Genomic DNA, 21,514 nt, shown 5'->3' with positions numbered 1-21,514 from the left:
AAGTTTCTACCTTAAACGAACATAAAAATTTGGATGAAAAAACTACAAAAAAAAACTTAGAACACGCAACAAAAATACTAAAAACAAAAAAAATTAAGTAAAAACATAATGTAAAGGTGTTTGTTACAAAATTAAAAATAAAAAGTAAAATAAAGTAAAAAAAAAAAGAAATAAATAGAAGGAAAATTAATAAATAAAGAATTAATAAAAACATATACACATAAAATAAAAATAAATATAAAAAATGTATATAAGGATAAAAACTATTCGTACGGAATCAAGCAATGTATGGCTCCAAAGCATGGACGGTAGATGGCGCTTGAGAGTTCGCGAGAAAAGTTTTCCAGAAGATTTATGGTCCTTACTGTGATGCTGATGTCGAGTATCGAAGGAGGTATAATTATGAGCTGTATGAGATTTACGCGATTATGAAGATAGTGCAGCGAATAAAACCCCATGTTATGAGAATGGACGAAAGAGTTTTGACCAAGAAAGTATTTCAGTTGACACCGCAGTTTGGAAGCAGTGGAAGCGGGAGACCTCCACTGAGTTGGTGGAGCTGGGCAGGTAGAGTAAGACTTGACCTCCCTTAGTGCTCCCAATTGGCGAATAGCTAACGTGATTTGTTAGGAAGTGGTCAAAATCGCTTAGGCGGTTAAGCGACAATTAATAAAGATGATGTATTAAATTTTTTTTTTAAATATAAAAAAATGTTAAAAAAATAAAAATAAAACATATTTAACAAAATAAAATAAAAAAAATGTAAAAAAAAATTAATATTAAAAGAAAATGTTAAAAAAAAATACATGACAAAATTTAAAAATTTAATAAAATTAAAAAAAGTAAAGAAATTGAAAAAAATTTACTATAGAAAAAATGAGTGCAAAAGATAAATAAACCGCAAATGTTAAATAAATTTATAGTATTAAAATATAAAAATTAAATATAAAAAAAAATTAATAAAAAATTATAAATAAAAAAGAAAAAAAAATAAATAAATAAGAAAGAGTAAAGAAAAACGTAAACGAATTTAATTATAAAATGAAACAAATAACTGAATAAAATTAACGGAACTATTAAATAAAACCAGTAAAACCTAATTGAAACGTATAAATAAAGAAATAAATAAAACAAGTTACAAAAAAATAGCTAAACAATAAAACCAAATAAAATCGAAAAAACGAAAAAAGATAAAAACGAGTAAAACTACAAAAAAAAAAATAAATAAAAAAAATAAATAAAAAGAAAAAATAAAAACGGATAAAATATAAAAACGAAAAAAAAACAAGAAATAAAATGTGTAAACGAAAAAGTCAATAAAAAAAATATAAAAACAAAAAAAAAAAATTATAAAAAATATAAAAACCAAGAGAAAGAAAAAAATATTAAATACAATAATATACGAAAAATATATAAAAACGAAAAAAAATGAACAAAAAAAATAATAAAACATAGTTTTTGGCAACTAAGAAAAATACAAAAAAATATATAAAGCGAAGATAAATAAAAAATATAAAAGCAAGAAACAAATAAAAAATAAAAAAAAACAAAGTTCAGTTTTTCCAATCATAATAAAAATACAATAATTTAATAAGAGATATTATTGTGAATACGCAAACTCATTGAATTAGCGAATGTAAAAACAAAAAAAAAAAACGACAAAAAATAAAAAAAAAAATTTATAAAAAAAAAATAAAAATATACCAAATACAAAAATTTAAATAAAAACAAAGTACAAAAACGAGTAATTTTGTTAGAAATAAAGATTTGCAGTTTAATTGCGGAATAACTCGGAATATAAACGTAACACAATGAAGTAAAAGCAGTAAAGCGAAGACTCCATAGGATCAAAGCATTTTTTTAATTCTACCCTATCATATATAATTATTTTTGAATTCTTCTTGACCATTCTTAGAGCCACACTCGCCTTATTTACTTTCTTCATTTATCAATCATAACCTAACAAAAGAGCCAGTCTTGTAAATTTTGGTTAATAAAAACCCTCTTTGTATTAAGAAGTGAAACGATTAAGCGGTAAAGAAATATTAATAAATTGTACATTAAAAGAAAGAATAAAAAATAGAGCACACCAAAAAGGATAAAATGAACACTTGCAGACAATGTGTAAAAAGAAAACGGAACTAAAAATGCAATCCTAATAAATTAGAATTACAAGAAAAATATATGTGTAAATGTTTAGAACAAATTTTTTATTCTGATCATTGGGAATCTCTGACGCATCTCGCCGAAAGCTTGCGACTTTTGCTCTGTGGATAGGAGATCCTGTTTGATAGTTTGTAAAAGAGAGTGATTGCAGTTGTAGAAAAGGGGAAATGAGAAGACAATTTTTCCAAGACATGAGGTACATATTTAATGCTGAGAGATAGACTGCGTTATTCTGGCAGATAAAAAAAATAAATAAATGTAAGGCGCGGTAACCTCCGAAGAGATCTAAGGCCGAGCTTCTCTTCCAATTTGCGTCGTGCTCCTCTTGATTTCCCTACAAATTGGCCGGACGGGACCTACATGTTTTATGCCGACTCCGAACAGCATCTGCAAGGCAGATGAGTTTTCACTGAGAGCTTTTCATGGCAGAAATACACCCGGAGCGCTTGCCAAACACTGCCGAGGGGCGACCCCGCTTAGAAAATGTTTCTTCTAATTTAAAAACCTTTCTAAAATTTTGATGTTGCTTTGCCCGGGGTGCGAACCCAGGGCATACGGCGTGGTAGGCGGAGCACGCTACCATCACACCACGGTGGCCGCCAAATGAGGGCAATTTCAAATAAATTTTCACTACTTTTAATCTAAGCTAATGGGAGTTTCATTCGAATTAAAAGAAGGGCTTGGCGAGCTTGAAAAGGGAAATTGAGAGTAGAATATAATGGGCTTCAGGGAGTGAAACAAGGATTACAAAAGGTTTAAGGGGGGATAATAATTAAGGGAGTAATTTGGAATAAAAAAAATTGTATAAATGTCAGAAAAAAACCTGAATGTGAGAGAAAAATAGAAAACGAAGACTTTGACAGTGAGAGACGGAGTCACGCAAAGAAATTGAGTGAAAGTGAAGTCAAAATAAGAGGGGAATCGTTTAGTGCTTTGTCGTCCGATTTCCACCTGCAAACCGTATTAAATTTGGAAATTAGGAGTATGAAAACTTTAAATTTATAAGGGATTTTCGAAATAAACCCAGAAAAGTTTTAGAAGAGTTGGCCATTGAAAGAAAGAAAGCAGAATAAAAGAGAGGTTGAAGTTTTAATTTGCAGTTCTTAATGTAACAGAGAGCTTAGCTGAGTAAGAGAGAAAATTCAGTATATCATCGGCAAAATGAAATGAAGGAAGCAAGGGAAGATGGAAAAAATGGAGATTGGAAGAGGCAAATATTATAATTCAGTAAAAGATACCAAGTAAAAGTGATAGACAAAAACTAAAAAGAAAATGTACGCACTTGCAAGAGTGAAAAATTTGCCCCCAGCGGGTTAGGGGGTCAGAATATACCAGGCATGCTTAACCAACGAAATGATATCGTTTCGTTGGTTAAGCATGCCTGGAATATACACGCGGTAGGTAAGAGGGGCTAAAATACCAGATTCAAGGGGCTGTGTAGCGCAATCCTTTCAGGTTGCCAGCGCAATATATAGCTTCTCCAAACCCAATTGTCAACCTCACCTATCCGCGGCGAATCCTGTTTCACTAACAGACGAGGCTCTGGCTCCTCATGGAACTTGGGGTGGGGAGGGAGGGATGGCGTGAAGGTTTAATTTGGCCATATAATCGTTCCCGAGATGGTCGGGCTAGCACCTTAATGGTGCTGTGTTACCGGAGCGTACCGGATCTGTATCCGGCAAAGGACCATCACATTGATAACACTCCCCAAAGCCTTCAGGGAGAAACCTTATCGCTACAACAACAACAACAACAAGTGAAAAATTTGCAGATGGGTATATAAAAAAGTACGCGAATATCTTCTGAACACTTTGATAAACCAATACTCCTTCACACGCAGACTGAAAAGCAAAATAAAGCTCGGTAAAAATGAAAATTATGTATATGGAAATGGAACGATTTTGTTTACGTTGAAAAACTGAGAGCGAGTGAAAAAGAGGAGAGGCAGCCAAGAGATTTGAGAGCAACGCACTCTTATTCAGCGCATAGCAAGCAACCATAACAGCAGCAACAGTAACAACTTGTACGAGTACGAAACGCAAAAAATGTAACGAAGATAAATGTGTATGAAATATATATAACTATATATGCAAATAAAATATATATTTTTTTAAATATTTATAAAACGATTATTTTTCGGCTGTCGGCTTTCCCCATTTACACATTGTTTGCACGTTTTTTTTGCTCAAATCAATTAAAAAAAAAGTATCCCTACGAGTAGTTAATGGCATATTAATTAAATTTAATTAATTGATTTTTTCAAAAGTAAAATAGTTAAAAAATAACCAATTAGATATGGAAAAACACAATTTTTCTTTCTGCTTGCCAACTCTGGTGTGAGAAAAGTGCTAGAGTAGAGAATTTAAATTGTTTGTTCTTAGAGAGTAATTAGAAAGAGGGCCAATATATATATTTATATATATTATATATGTATATGTATTGGACAAAAATGAAACGAAATTCACAACTACAAAGATGCAACACAAAAAATTATATACACATATATGTTTTTTTTCGAAATCTCAATTTTAGCTTGAATATGTAAAGAACGATAAAGAATATTAAGAGAAGCGGTATAACTGCAGCAACAAAAACAATGCGAGCAATAGTGTATACAAACACACACACTTCCTTACATGGAGAAAGAGTGTCAATGCCAGAGCGCAGAGAGTGTGGCTTCAGAGAGAGAGAGAGAGAGAAATAGAAACAAAAAAGGAGAGCGAGCATGATAAAAGGCAGGAAGTAAAAGAATACAAAAAACACGCTAAAAGAGAAACCTCAGCAAATTTACATTTTCTTTTCTCTTTATGCCATACACTTTCTGACATTAACGATCGCGCACGTGTCACTTTCTTGACTTCAAAAATAATAGAAACAAGCTCAGCTCCCACCTTTAAAACACTGCGCGAAACAGTGGAATATGCAACAAACAAAAAAGGAAGAAATCTTACAACAACCACAACAACAGTCACCCAACTTAGAACATCTTAGCATAACTATTAAGTTTTTTTTTGTAATTTTTGTAATATTAGTACATGTCTAGCAGTAAAGGGAAATGAAAAAAGCAAACATTTCCAAAGTTTCTCAAATATTTATTTAGCACGAGTGACAAGTTGGTAATGAGTAATAATTGTTAATGCAAATGAACAATAATTTAATAAAATGCGAGAGATTACAATAAATGGTTTGACGACAAAGATACGTAAACAAATGTGAGAGGGACGACGAGTAACTGAAAAACAAAATCATTTCTGACATAATTTCTAACTAAAATTATTAACGGAATTATTTAATTTGAGAGAATATACATAAACACTTATAATAAAATATGAACAAAGAGAGTAAAAGCTAACAACAAACTTAGGGAAAAACGCTTAAGGAGTGAGAAGTAAGAGAGAAGAAACGAGCGTCGGGGAGAGGGTATAGCAAAAAGAAAAAAAGGACGGAAAGTAACGACAGCCAACAGCAGAAAATGAATGACGCGTTTTTCGTTTGCAGTTCAAAACCAAGATTGTGTATATTATTCAAAGGAGGTTTAAAAAAATTGTGTCTTTTATAACGAAAATTTTTTCGCGTACGAAATTTAGGGAAATAAATAGTTCAAAACTAAAAACATTAGGGTAACATAAACATATTCATTTTTAAGCTGCCGAGTTCAAGTATGTAAATAAAAAAGTGGAAAACTGCGGAATTCGCGTAAATTTCCCATATTTGCAAAACGACTGCTGAGTGGAATATCAGAAAACGTTTGAATAACGCCCTATTTCAGCATTTATTTCAAAAACGCCCAATTTCAGAATTCGTTTGAAGAACGCCCTATCTAAGATTCTAGTTTTTTCTTCCTTAACAAAGCTTTTCCTTCCAAATTGCGCTCTCTCTGCTTACACTTCTCGTCTTTTGCGTTTGATCGTTATTCTTAAAGCAACACAAATCGGTAAAGTTTTACATGCCTACAGCAAAAATATAGTTGGCTTAGTGTGTCGTATGTCATTTATCACAACATTTTTTTTTATATAAATGTTATAAATTTTTTTCTTTTTAATTTATATTACAGTTGATAATTCTGTAAAAAAATAAAATTTAAATAATTTTAATTATTATTACAAAAAAAAAAAACACAAATGAACGTACATGTATATATACAAAATATATACAAAATAAATTTTGCTGTAAATCCGCATGAAATACAGAGAAAAAAATAAATAATAAAAAAAATTGTTGTTAAACTCAATAAAGTTCATTCAAAATAGTTGTATGTATGTATGTTGATAAGCACGGAAATCAATTGTGAAAACATATAGGAAAAGTAAAAACAAACTCCTTTCATACAAAAAAAAAAAAAACAGAATACAATGAAATATTTATACATATAAATATGCTAGCAAGAACTATACAAAATTGTACGAAATATGCAAAAAATTGCATTTTTCGGCAGCTTTTACATTCAAGTAACACTATTTTACATGCACACTAGGGTGACCCTTATTTCTGGAAATTTGTGTATTATACTTCATACTTCCTAGAAATATTAACCGTTTGCGGCTTTATTATTGAGCGCGCTAATGCAAACAGCATTAAATTGTTTATTTCGGCGTTTGTGATTCCTTATTTGTATATAAGTATTATGTTCTACCATTTCTGAATTAGTAATTATATCGATTATTTTGTAAAAATCGATAATTTTGAGTATTTCGATTACTTTTTAATCATCCACTATATTTGAAGATCGTTTGTTTTTGAAATGTGGATTATTTAGTTTATTTTACAAATATATCTTTAGTTTAATCCACTTAGGCCCTTAACAACAGCATTTTCGAAATTGCGTTTTTCACAGATTTTGGTATGATATGATAAAATACATCGCCAGTAAATATTTGCAAGTGCTAGAGCAAATAACTATGGCGTTATACCGCTTTGAAAATCTCAGATATGTTAGTAATGAATTTTAAAACAAAATGATTTTTGCTTCTTCTGTAGCATTTTTAATTTGTTGGTTAGGACCTTTGTGAATTAAGCAACGATCCTTTTTTTTCTGATTTTTCAAATGTAGAATACTTTGAATCGACTTTTCCTCAAGTATCGGTTGTTCTTTAGAAAGTTCTGGTATATGGACTTTATTATGAATATACGTATCTATATCGATTATTTATTGACGGAAGCACAAAACCTTTCCTAGAGTTAGAGCACCCACTAAGCCTTTTATAGTGTAGCCGCTTAATCAGAATCAGGGAGTTGCCACCCTTTGCTAGTTTAGATTTTGAATTTCATTCTTAACGAAAGCCCGCTGCGTTTAATCTATCTCTACACAAAACTCAATTCCATAACAATTAGGCCCACTTGCAGAACAGCAAGTTATTTTTAAACCTTTCGTGAAAATGTAATGGTAAATTAAGTTTCTTCATCGTCGTAGCTATCTCATGTAGACAACAAGAACCGTAAAACTTTGTATGAGGACCAAGCACCAATCAATTTTTTATTTCATATTTACGGAAATTGTCGTTTAATTAGATCTGTTATATATTAAATATATATCTTATACAGTCGATTATTCGGATATAACGAATGCAATAAGCTAGCTGCTTAGCTGCATTCATGAAAGGTATGAGGTCATAGGCACAGCCGAAGACAGTCCTGTCCTTAATTGTTTCAGCTTAGACTTAGTTTGAAAAAGTGGTCAGAACGAGTATGAGGGGTTAACTCATGTCTGGTTAACTCTCAGTTAAAAAGTTAAGTTTCCGCTCTGCAAGTGGGGTTTAGTCTGTAGTGAATACTTATGTATATATACTTTTATAACCCTACATAGTTTAAAAAAAATATGCAAGAAAAAAATAAATAATATAACTTTTTTAACGTTTTGAAATAAAATTATTTTAATATTTTGAAATATACACTGAAAATAATTCCATTGCAAAAAAATTGCTTGATTCAAAAATTGTGTGCTTAAATAAAATTACTGGCGAATGTTCTTGTTAATAGTATTTACTCTAAATTTCAAAGTGATTTTGAAGTCATTGCTATCAAAATTAGTATTCACTAGTTTTATGCATAAGGCTAATTTTTTTTTCAAATAGTTTTGTTCATAAAAATTTTGACTTTTGCATTGAATTTTAAAATTATTGCGTTGGGAAACAAATATTCCGAAAAAATTATTTTTTTTTTTTTTTTTGGTTTTGGTACAAAAAGATTCTGCTAACTAATAAAATGCACATAAAGTGGTTACTTTTTTTGAAGAACTTTTATTAATTTATGTGTTGCTATCCGTATGATCGAAATTTTCTAAAGAGACCCGACATCAAGTTTTGTACAACAATTTTGTTCAATTTTAGCGTCATTGTTCGCCACATTTTTTTTTTTTTGTTTCTGTAATAGTTTTTGTTGGTTTCTCTATTATGAAAAGTTTTGCTCACACCAGCGTTCAATATCGTTCAGTTGGCGTAACTCACGCACGTTGGGTGCATCCATTACTTAATGTGTATTGATATCTTTGAACCACTTTTGTGTGACACGAGCGTAATGTGCTGGAGACAAATCCGGCCAAAATATAGTTTAACCATTATGACGACGTAGGCGTGGCAGAGGACGTTTTTGAAGACCTTTCATGTAAATTTCTGCGTTGATTGTTCCCATAGTAAAGAACGGCGTGGATTTCTGCCCGCATTCATAAATAGCTTGTCAAATCAGAAGCTTTCTGCCAAACTTTTTTATTTGGATGTTTTTTTTCCGAATTAAGAATGTCCTCTCCAGATTGCAAGCAGTAGAACTGGGTGGGTATCTGGCAACGATCTTAGCTAACTTTTCACATACTTTTCGTCATCCATTATCAAATAAACATTTGTGTTTGTCTATTTGGTGCAAAACAAAGGCTTTTTGACTACTGTTTCCTCTTTACTCACTCTTTGTTATGATTCATTTTTCTCGTTGTTGAAGACTTGACTTCAGAACCTAATATACAAATTTTTAAAAATGGCTTGAAATACCAATTCAAAAATAATTTGTTCAAAATCATACTTTATCATCACTAAAAAATTGTAGTTCGTAAATTTGCAGAACTTTCTGTGTAAATACACATTTTTCAAGTCTAATGCAGAAACCATAAAATCTTCAGAAACGATAAAACTCAGAATAATCACAATAGTCAAATGTACTTCAGAAGTAGCAAACTGTACTTCAAAGTAGTGCTAAAGGCGACGTAACGTGTAATACAGAAAAGTCAATTTCAATTCAGAAAACGTAAATTGTTCTTAAGAAACCACTTATTTTGCACTTCAAAGGTCTTATACTGTACTTCAGAAACGGAACATGCTGTTCAGCAGACAAACCCTACACTGTTGTAGCGTTCTCGGCTACCACACCAAAGGATCTACATTAGGGCGGGTGAAATTGTATGGGGAAAAAACTTCAGGTGTACATCCAGTTTCTGAATCTATGGGTCATACTGAGTAATATTGTCCATGGGAACATAGGTCTGAAATGATTTCCGGGCTCCCTAATTTTGTTAGAAAATATTTTTTTTAGAAATTTTTATTATTATTTTTGTTAGAAAATATTTTGGGCTATTTAAAAATTGAATTCGCAATATGGAAAAGTAAAATATTCGTCGATTTTTGCAACAAATTCGTCGATTTCCCCCAAAAAGAAGCGATAAAATGCGAAAAATAGTAGGAAAGCGCCCTATAGCGACGAATATTTTACTTTTCCATATTGCAAATTCAATTTAACAAAAATAATAATAAAAATTTCTAAAAAAAATAATTTCTAATAAAATTAGGGAGGCCGAAATTCATTTCAGACTATAGTCCCATGGGCAATATTACTCAGTATGACCCATAGATTCAGAAACTGGATGTGCCTTTTCAACAATAAATTTGACCCATCCTAATTTACATATATCAGAATTAAGTGGACGGCAAACCCATTTTTCGATTCGCTGTACGTTCATTCTGAAACTCATTTTACAATTTCTGAAGTACAATTGACTATTTTTAAGTACAATTGTTTATTTTTAAATTAAATTGACTGTTTCTAAAGTACAATTGACTATATTGAAGTACATTTTACAGCTTCTGAAGTACGTTTTTTTTATTCTGAAATCAACTTTACAGCTTATGAAGTACAATTGACTATTGCGAATAACAAATTACGTTTGCTGAAGTACACCTGAAAAAGGTGTAGTCCCTAATTTATTTTTGCAAAATTTTTTCATAAATAAATTTTTTTTTTTCAAAGTTACAACCTTTGATTATGCTTACCTTTAAGAATACATACATACATACACGCATCCATTCATATATACATAAATAAATATAGCTAAAAGTAATTTAATGCAATATGTATGAAAAATGACCATGCAATTAAAATCATTAAACATTAAAAATACATACAAGTTAATTAAATTTAAAATAAAAATTGCAAATAAATTAAAAAACGAAAAAAGCAACAATTTAATTTTAAGGTTATAAGCAAAAAAATACAAAAAAGGCGTTGTAATGTTTTGTCGTAAGATTATTTGCACTTAAGTTTTATAGGAATAATAGGATTTGTTTCAAATTTTTTTTTGCGTGAACCCGCCAAAATAAATAGATAAAAAGATATAATTGAACAAAAAACAACAAGAAAATTTAATTGGTTTAAATTTTTGATAATAAAACATTTATTATTAAAAAATAGAATGTATGCAAACAACATTGCGTTGTTTAAAACACAAATAAAAAATTCACTCAATTAAAAATTAAATAATTGAAGATATTTAGATAAAATGATAAAGAAATATTATTAAAATTAAATTTAAGATATGCATGGAACACTACGAAAAAATTGTAGTATTATTATTTTCCAAATTGCTAAAAAATTTTCTCTAAGAAGATAAAAATTAATAAATGTCATAAAAGAAAGTAAGAAAGGTTAAAACAAAATATTTTTAAACAAAACTTAAAAAAGTAAATAAGTAAATCTTCTCTTAAGTTCATCACAAAGCATTATTAGTAAACAATCAACAACAAAAATAGTCTCGAGTAAATTTTGAAAAATTATTGTCTAATAGAGTATGCAAATATGCAGCTAAATAAAAAAAAAAAAAACAATTAAAACTTAGATTTTATAACAGTTGAAATTACTCTACAAATAAGAAAAATTAAGAAATTGCAAAAAAAGAATAAAAAAAAGTAATAAATAAATAGCCGTTGCATTAATTGCATTAAACTAATACACATAACAAATTGTCTCAGTTGAAAAATAAAATCAAATTATTTTTCATCGTATTCAACTAAGGCCTCACACTCACATCTACACACAAAAACATACTTGTTCAAAGCTCTTGTACGTTTTTAAAAATTCATATGTGTAATGAAAATTATGTAAGTTAGACAAAAGTACATGCACACACACATGCATTATTAAATGTCGTACAAAAAGCGGCCAAATAAAGCATTGAATCGCAAAAGGCACAAAAGTATGAAAATATTTATACATAACAATAGCATAAAGAAACAACAACAAGAACAACAACAAATACTAAATAAGCTATATAATTATTGATTAATACATATATATATATATATATATATATATATATAAAATATCATTAAAAATGGAAGTTCACAACAAAATAAAACAATGTGTGTTATTAATTACTGTTTACCCTTATTTATGCCTACAAAAACAACAGCACGTTACATATTTATGCACTTTATTCGTAAGCTTGCAACTCGCTCTCTCCACTTTTGTTTTGGGTTTTGAATTGTTTGGTGGGTCTCATGTATTTGCTTTGGAAGTAGTGTTGTACAAATGGTTTAAGGTAAATTTTTAAGGAAAGCGACATTTTTCGAAGTCTTAATTATTTTTTTAATAATGGATTATTATTTTTGAACCATTTATATTAAGTATCAGTATACTCCGGCTACCATACCGAGGGTCCTGGGATGAAGTCTCGTGCAAAGCAACATGGAAAATGTAGTAAAGTTTTTTTTAGTGAAAAAAGTTTGTGCAAGCGTGGCAGCGGTTTGGCAAACCAACAACAGCTTCCCAGCGAATATTCAACTGCCGTGCAGATACTGTTCGAAGTCGGCATAAAACATGCCCCTCCTACCAATTTGTCGGAAAAATTTAAAAGGAATACGACGCAAATTGGAAGAGAACCTCGGCTTAAATTTCCTTTGGAGGTAAATCGCGCCAAGTATTTATTTTTAATTTTTATTTGCTAAAATATTGTTAGGCTTTAAAACATCGATTGTATTTAACCCATTTGTGGTCATTATTCCAGTTTGGGACCAAGTGATCATTCAACCGATATTTCTGTAAGTTTTTATCTATCACAAATAGGTGGTGAATCCACATCGCACAAATTGTTGGTTCAGAATTGAGTGTTTCAACAATCAAAAGGATAAAAAAATTAATACAGAAATATTTGAATTTTGAAATTAAAAAATCTTCTCAAGATTGGTGCTTTTTGCAGGCCCTGAGTCTCTAATTTTCGGTGTGGTAGGCGTAGCCTGCTACCATCACACCACGATGGGCGCCTGGCTCTGATCTCATAAGTAATAATCATGAAGGTCACCCTAAGAATATCAATGAAAACTGTTAAAACAACAGATCTCCGTGAAGATTGCAATAACAATGGCTGTTGATATGACAGAGATTTCTGTAGCACGATAGTCATAAGAACAGTTTAGTAAGTTTCTTTTTAAATTAGCTGATGCCAATTAAATCAGTTCTTTTGACAGAAAAATGTGTTGGATTGATTAAGAATCTTTAATTTTTTTATAGAATATTGTTGACTTCTAAACAAATTTACTTTCTTGACAAAAAACTCGGTTGAATTAAATATATTGTGTTCAATTTTACTGAATGTGTACTAAATTTGACCTCATTACATATTTCGAACAGTTGTGTTGAACGGGTAACTTCTTCGGACTATCAAGGGTGCTTCCAATCATAGAAGGAACGTCGGAATCGTTGTGTAGAGTTAGAGGATTACACAGGCCGACAAAGTTTAACCAACATACAGACCCAGAAACCAGACTATATATTTCCGAAGGTTTATGATGCGCTGAATCCAAATCTGACCTCAGAATTGCCCTATCAGCTCTGATTTTCGAGATATCCTAACCTAAAAGTGCAAAAAACACCGTTTTTGCCCATATTTGAGGTTATGTTGCCTTGCAGATGTTTTCTTTCACCAAAATTAAAGCATAGCATATTTATATGCAAGTCTTCTTCTTTCAAATGGCGTTGAGTTTGCTCAAATATCATTTTTTTCGCTGAGATATCGCATTTTGAAATTTTCATTCTTCATGGAAGGGGTGGTTTCTAGGGGTTAGGGGATACGGGAGTTGATGGGTTAACAATTAAGTTGGTTAGCCCACTTGTGGTGTGAGATATCTAGATAAATACGACTTATTTTAAGAAAAATATGCGAGTAAACGCTGTCCCCAGGGTAGAGTGGGTTAGCCTACTTGCGGTATGATAGGGGTGGTTTCTAGGGTTGGGGCTGTGTGTGACTCGGTAGTTAGGGTTAGATAGTGTAGGGGTGTGATGAGTTAGCACGCTTATGGTGTGAGACAAAATTTTAAGAAAAATAAGACTCAATTCAAGAAAATTAGTAATCGACTATATCATGTCTATGTTGTCTCAATCGATTTTCAGTTGTAGGAAAATTTAAAAACATGAAAATTTCAAAATGCGATATCTCAACGAAAAAAAAAAATGATATTTGAGCAAACTCAACGCCATTTGAAAGAAGAAGATTTGTATTTAAAGATGCCATCCCTTAATTTTGGTGAAAGAAAATATCTGCAAGGCTACATAACCTCAAATATGGGCAAAAACGGTGTTTTTTGCACTTTTAGGTTAGGATATAGATATAACAGCTGATAGAGCAATTTTGAGGCTAGATTTCGATTCATCGCATCAAAACCTTCGAAAATATATAGTCCGGTTTCTGGGTCTGAAATGCTGTCGGTCTGTGTTATTACAGTTTATTAAAATTTTTACTCAAGCTTCATTTTATTGTTTTTATTGACAAATTCCCCGAACTTAATGATTACTTTTGATTATTTTTTATTTTTTTTTATGTGGCCACGTCAAACTTTTTTTCATTCATTTCCTTTTTAACATCTGAAATATGTCCGTTTTAATTAAAAAATATTCAAATATACTTTTGTTGTTTAGCTTTGACCATTAATGGGTTAAAGGCAGTAAAATTTTCAGAATCGTTTGTTTTTTAAACATTTATTAAAAAAAAATGGAAATACCTAATTTCACATCGCATAAAAATAGGATATAAATATGTATTTCGAATCGGGCTAGTATTTTTTTTATAAAAATCCTTTAGAAAATAAAACGAAGTCTTAGACTTGAAGCTTTGAATAAACTTTTGCTAAATACATAATGAATACGATTTTTCCACTCACAGATTTTTGACATTAAGATGAAAAAATTTTAGTTCTGATATCTTAAAGTAGTGGGCGTTGTCACAATCGCTCTCTTTTATAAAAAAATATATTTTATCTTACGTACAGGTGATGTTGATAGTCGTCCACCCAGAAAGAAGAAATCTCGCGAGTCAAGTGGCAGTAATAATGTGAGTATTAGTGCCTGTAAGACATTTTTGGATTTTGGCCTAAAAGTATGTATGTACATAATATATACAAAATACTGACACACAAGAACACAAAGCCGAGCTGAGCCGGTCAACTGGGGTGAGGGAAACCCTGGAAAATTTAATTCCGTTTGTTTTTTGTGTACTTATGCCGAATGTTTTCCCAAATGTATTAACACATGTAAGGCTGGTTTCTCCAACTCAACTAAGCTTAAACAGTTTTAATTATTATAATATTCACCAGTTAAACGTAAAGCGAAGACAAACAATTGCTCATTTCATAATTCATAATCAGCCCTATTCTGCATTTCGACTTGGATTGGAATTTTTTTTGGCAATTTTGGTATTCTGTGTTCCAATCTCTTTCGATCCAACTTCGAATCGTTCGATTTTGTGTATTCTGCATTTCGATAGTAGTTCCGTTTTTCTAAGTTGCAAATTAGTTGGCGGAAAAATATTTTCTTTTTATTTTTTTATTAATTTATAACAGAATTTAAACAAAAATGTAAGTAAAACTTGTTAAGAAACGCAGAAGGCTTGATGATTGTTTTTTTATATGCTTCCAGGTAAAAAACAACATGTCGATGTCGAAGTCCTTGGACGTATTTGCCCCGCAAAAGTATCTAACACATACTTGAAAGCATCCTTATTTAGTCGAAAGTTTTTTTTTGAACTAAATAATAAAAAAAGTCATTAAACTTTACCACTTTTAAGTTCAATTTCTTACAATTCGCCACTCATCTCAAATGGATTACACAAATCTCGCAATATTTGCCTTTCCATTCTCGCCTGGCCATTTTCGTATGCGTTGCTTTCCAACTCCACAAATAATGCCGCGGCTATTGATTCCATTATAATAGACAGCTATAATTTGTGCCTGTTGGTTGGGTTCAGTTATATGCCAAAGCAAGTTGCCGGAGTAGAGGAAGGTGAAGCGAAAACGTAAACAATCCTTGGGGAAAGAATAAATAAATCTTTATAAAATATTTTAGGCCAGTGCAATGAAATTAGCATCCATAAAATTCAGAAAAGGTCAACTATATTCGTGCAGGAATCCGTTTTAACAAAACTTGGTGGCGACGGCAGGGAATCGGCCAAAAGAACGACAAAAACAACCAATTATGAAAGCACTTCACTCAAAAAAATATAACACTGCGGCAATATATTCTATTGCTTTTTTGTACAAAATGGCGTGGATAATAAAATATAAACGTTTTTTAGTGTTTCTTACAAATTTTCTTTAATTTATTTTGTTCCAATGTTCACACATTCCGTGCAAACAGCTGATTTCGAAAAATCATTTGCTCTTCCTCTTCTCATTACGATTCCGTCGTAATGCAGAATACCCAGCTTCGATTAAAGCGGAGCGTAGAACGGGAACGTAATCGAAATGCAGAATAGGGGTGAATAAATGTTTGGTTATTGCGGTAAACAGCTGTTTAGAGGTGGAATATAAACTAGAGTAACATGATACATACTTACTTACTTAATTGGCGCTTAACCGTCTAAACGATTATGGCCGTCCAACAAGGCGCGCCAGTCGCTCCTTCGCTCCGCCAACCGGCGCCAATTGGTCACACCAAGGGAGTTTAAATCGTTTTCCACCTGGTCCTTCCAACGGAGTGGGGGCCGCCCTCTACCTCTGCTTCCATTGGCGGGTTCCGATAGAAACAATCTCTTGGCCGGAGCATCATCTTTCATTCGCATAACATGGCCTAGCCAGCGCAGCCGCTGCGTTTTAATTCGCTGGACTATGTTGTTGTCTGCGTATAGCTCGTACAGCTCATCATTAAATCTTCTGCGGTACTCGCCATCGCCAACGCGTAGAGGTCCATAAATCTTTCGAAGAACTTTTCTCTCGAACACTCTCAAAGCCGCATCATCTGCTGTTGTCATGGTCCATGCTTCCGCCCCATATAGCAGGACGGGTACGATAAGTGACTTGTAGAGTATGATTTTCGTTCGCCGAGAGAGGACTTTACTTTTCAATTGCCTACCTAGTCCAAAGTAGCATTTATTGGCAAGAGATTCTTCGCTGGATTTCAGTGCTGATGTTGTTGCTAGTGTTGATGCTGGTTCCCAAATAAACGAAGTCTTTTACTATTTCGAAATTATGGCTGCCAACAGTAGCGTGGTTGCCAAGGCGCATATGCGCTGACTCTTTGCTCGATGACAGCAGGTACTTCGTTTTGTCCTCATTCACCATCAAACCCATCTTTACCGCTTCTTTTTCCAGTTTGGAGTAAGCAGAGCTAACAGCGCGGTTGTTTAGGCCGATGATATCAATGTCATCAGCATATGCCAGTAATTGCACGCTTTTATAGTATATTGTTCCAGTGCGGTTAAGTTCTGCAGCTAGTATAATTTTCTCCAGCATCAAATTAAAGAAATCGCACGACAGGGGTTCACCCTGTCTGAAACCTCGTTTAGTTTCGAACGGCTCGGAGAGGTCCTTCTCAATTCTGACCGAGCTGATGGTGTTGCTCAACGTCATTTTGCACAGCTGTATAAGTTTTGGGGGGAAACCAAATTCAGACATAGCGGCATATAGGCAGCTCCTTTTCGTGCTGTCGAAGGCGGCTTTAAAGTCGACGAAGAGGTGATGTGTGTCGATTCTCTTTTCACGGGTTTTTACCAAGGTTTGGCGCATTGTGAAAATCTGGTCGATGGTGGATTTACCAGGTCTGAAGCCGCACTGATAAGGTCCAATCAGCCGGTTTACGGTGGGCTTCAATCTTTCGCACAATACACTTGAAAGGACCTTATATGCGATATTAAGAAGGCTGATTCCACGATAGTTGGTGCATTTTGCAGTATCCCCCTTCTTGTGGACTGGGCGAAGAACACTTAGATTCCAACCGTCGGGCATGCTTTCGTCCGCCCATATTTTGCTAAGAAGCTGCTGCATGCGCCTTACCAACTCCTCGCCGCCGAACTTGAATAGCTCCGCAGGCAATCCATCAGCGCCCACGGCCTTGTTGTTTTTCAATATGGTTATTGCTATTCTAACTTCGTCATAATCGGGCGGGGGGACATATATTCCATCATCATCGATTGCGGGATCGGGTTCTTCATCTCTGCGCGGTGAATTGCTGCCTCCATTTAGGAGAGCAGAGAAGTATTTCCTCCATAATCTAAGCACTCTCTGAACATCAGTTACAAGGTCGCCGTTTTCATTCCTACAGGAGTTTGCCCCGATCTTAAAAACTTCCGTCTGTCGCCGTATTTTTTGGTAGAATTTTCGGGCGTTATTCCTGGTGGCTAGCAGCTCCTCGCACTCACGCCTTTCTGCTTCTGCTTTTTTCTTCCTGAAAAGGCGTCTCGCTTCCCTTTTCAACTCACGATAGCGTCCACACACTCCTCTTGTCGCGCTCGCTTTTAACGTAGCCCTGTAGGCAGCGTCTTTTCTTTCGGTTGCAACGCGGCATTCTTCATCATACCAGTTGTTTTTTCGTGGCCGCCGGTAACCAATTTTTTCCTCGGCGGCAGTACGAAGTGCTTTGGAGATATGCTCCCACTGCTCCTGTATTCCTTCAGGATGAGTTGTGCTCTCTGAGAGCAGGTGTGAGAGTCGAGTTGCGAAATCATTGGCAGTCTGTTGTGATTGAAGCTTTTCGACGTCTAGCTTTCCTTGTGTTTTTTGTTCCTTGGTTTTAGCCGCGTTGAGGCGGGTGCGTATTTTGGCTGCAACGAGATAATGGTCCGAGTCGATGTTAGGTCCTCGGATCGTGCGCACATCTAAAACACTGGAGGCATGCCGCCCGTCTATCACAACGTGATCGATCTGATTGCGAGTATTTCGATCAGGAGACAGCCATGTAGCTTGATGTATCTTTTTATGCATGAACCTCGTGCTGGATATGACCATGTTTCGAGCACCGGCAAAGTCAATCAGCCTCAGTCCGTTAGGAGAAGTTTCATTGTGTCGGCTGAACTTTCCGGCTGTAGGGCCAAAAACACCTTCTTTGCCCACCCTGGCGTTAAAGTCGCCAAGCACGACTTTTATATCATGACGGGGGCAGCGCTCGTATATGCGTTCTAATTGTTCATAAAAAGTGTCTTTCACCTCCTCGTCTTTCTACTCTGTCGGCGCATGGGCGCAGATGAATGATATATTAAAAATGTTGATTTTATTCGGATAGCGGCGAGACGCTCGTCCACAGGCGTGAACGCCAGCACTTGGCGACAAAGTCTCTTTCCCACCACGAATCCGACGCCGAAACTGCGCTTATTCGCATGGCCACTCCAATATATGTCACAATTTTTGATCTTCTTTCTTCCTTGCTTCGTCCAACGCATTTCTTGGATGGCGGTGATGTCAAATTTTGCTTTGACGAGGACATCAACCAGCCGGGCATCTGCACCAATCCCATTCAGGGAGCGGACGTTCCAGGTGCATGCCCTCAATTCATTGTCCTTCAAACGTTTGCCATGGTCGTCATAAATAGAGATTGTATTTATCCGAGGCTTGTTGTTATATTTCATTGGAGTATGTTTTTACGTGGCGGGTCCCAAGCCCAGTGCACAACCCGCTCAGCGGGGGTGAAAATATTACTTGGCACGTTTATATAGCGAGCCGCTTGCTCCAAGACAGACGCCCGCTTGCAGCCGCACCTAGAGGTGTACAGACGCTGCCGATGAGATCTCCCCCGGCTAGCCCTTAAACCGATTATGTCAGAGTGGCCTAGCCAGGTTGTCGCCTTCTCACATTAGCTCACCGCTAAACGGGTGTTTAGCGGCTACCCAGAGGATACTTGGCCGCAAGCGACCGGCAGTAGTGAGCTGCTTGAACCGCATGCAAAAGAATCGCTCTGGCCATTCCCAGGTGAATGGCGGTCAGAAGCTTTCCCCACTTTCGTGGACTTCTACACACGGCCCCATCCTCCACATGATACATACACCTATTAAAAAAAGCGAGCAGCGATTATCAGCAAAACGATTCTTCTGTCATAAAGATAAATATACAAAAATTGTAGATTATAAATTTATCGACAAAAAACGTCTCGATGATTTTTTTCCTACGTGCCACCATTTCTGAGATATTACGATCCAAAAAGTTTTAAAAGTTGTAAAAGTTCTGATCGTCATAATAAGCACACATTTCCATAACATAGCCGGCCTTGACAATTTGTACATGCCAGATAACAAAACCGTCCAAACTTTTTTTCAACCACATTTAGCAATGCATTCTTATTTAGCAGTCGCAAAAAACTGTGCTCAGAAGTTTTTCCGGCGCAGGTGGGAGTAAAGTTTGGAATCGTTCTGATATATTGTTGACCAATTTCCAAGGATGAAAAATATGTTGATGAGCAGCAGGTGCGGTTGGAAAAAGACAAGCTAATTGAACAGGTATAAAACCCTAGCCCCGCGAACAACTGAACAGGGAGTTGCGTGCTTTGCACACAGAGTATAATAACTTTGATTGGATAACGGTTGGTTGTACAGGTATAAGGGAATCGAGATAGATATAGACTTCCATATATCAAAATCATCAGTGTCGATAAAAAATTTGATTGAGCCATGTCCGTCCGTCTGTCCATTAACACGATAACTTGATTAAATATTGAGATATCTTCACCAAATTTGGTACACGAGCTTATCTGGGCCCAGAATAGATTGGTATTGAAAGTGAGCGAAATCGGATGATAACCACGCCCACTTTTTATATATATAACATTTTGGAAACACACAAAAAAATTGATTATTTAGTAAATAATACACCTAGAATGTTGAAATTTGACGTGTGGACTGATATTGAGACTCTTGATAAAAATTTGAAAAATTTGTTTAAAATGGCCGTGGCCCACTTGTGATAAAATCAATTTTACAAATATTATTAATCATAAATCAAAAATCGTTAAACCTATCGTAACTAAATTCGGCAGAGCGGTTGCCCTTACTATAGGGAATGCTTTGAAGAAAAATTAACGAAATCGGTAAAGGACCACGCCCACTTTTATATAAAAGATTTTTAAAAGGTCATGGACGAATAAAATAAGCTATATCTTTGCAAAAAAGAGCTTTATATCAATGGTATTTCATTTCCCAAGTGGATTTATAACAATAAATAGGAAAAACTTCAAATTTATGACTAAGCAATTATCTATTGCCCCTATTACCGTTTACAACTCAACTCTGGTTGGGTTGAAATTTCGCAATTCGGTATTACAGATTACAACTCAACCTGTCAAAAAAAATTTCGGTTGAGTTGTCTAGTCGAACTATTTGTGGCATTACCGTTTACAACCTTGTGTTGGTGTAGTTGTCAAAGACGTCAAAATCTTACAGCTGATTACTAGCAGTTGTCTCACACAATTTTGCAGTTGTTTTGGAAAAATATAACGTTTTACAAGACGGTTCACCACCTAATTTTTAACAAAAATTTTCAAAGTTGGTATCAAAAGACACGTTTCGACCTCCGATTTAAGAATCCGAAAAATTGAATTTTTCATATCATTTCGCTACAAATTTTCATGTGGTTGTATTTTGCCAGATTTTTTGTACACACTAATGCAGAAAGGCGTTTGACCCACCCAGGGCTATTTTTCAAATCGCGGCCAAAGGCCGCCAACGCAGAAAGATGTTCTGTGCAAAAAAACTGTGGATCAGACCTCATATTTCGGACCCTCTCGGACCATTTTGTGGGTTTATGTAAATATTTTTCGACAGAAATAAAATTCTTAATTTCCGCTTTCGAATCCTAAAAACAGAGATCGAAACGCGCCTTTTGATACCACCTTTGATAAGAGTGCA

At 34.2% G+C, this 21,514-nt stretch overlaps 1 protein-coding gene across 23 annotated transcripts in view; it reads left to right on the top strand.

Moving 5' to 3' along the window:
* The window catches only part of fs(1)h (female sterile (1) homeotic), a 93,808-nt gene that overhangs the window by 52,533 nt on the left and 19,761 nt on the right, over positions 1 to 21,514 (top strand). For all 23 annotated transcript variants that reach the window (XM_067780790.1, XM_067780788.1, XM_067780786.1 and 20 more), the window contains one exon: positions 14,682 to 14,743. In XM_067780790.1, the coding sequence (XP_067636891.1) occupies positions 14,682 to 14,743 (62 nt within the window). The remainder of the gene's footprint in view (positions 1 to 14,681; positions 14,744 to 21,514) is intronic.

Source organism: Eurosta solidaginis, chromosome 4 (genome assembly GCF_040869045.1).
Source record: "Eurosta solidaginis isolate ZX-2024a chromosome 4, ASM4086904v1, whole genome shotgun sequence".
Lineage (NCBI taxonomy): Eukaryota > Metazoa > Arthropoda > Insecta > Diptera > Tephritidae > Eurosta > Eurosta solidaginis.
Note: the sequence above shows the minus strand (reverse complement) of the source record. Positions and strands in the feature narration are given on the sequence as shown.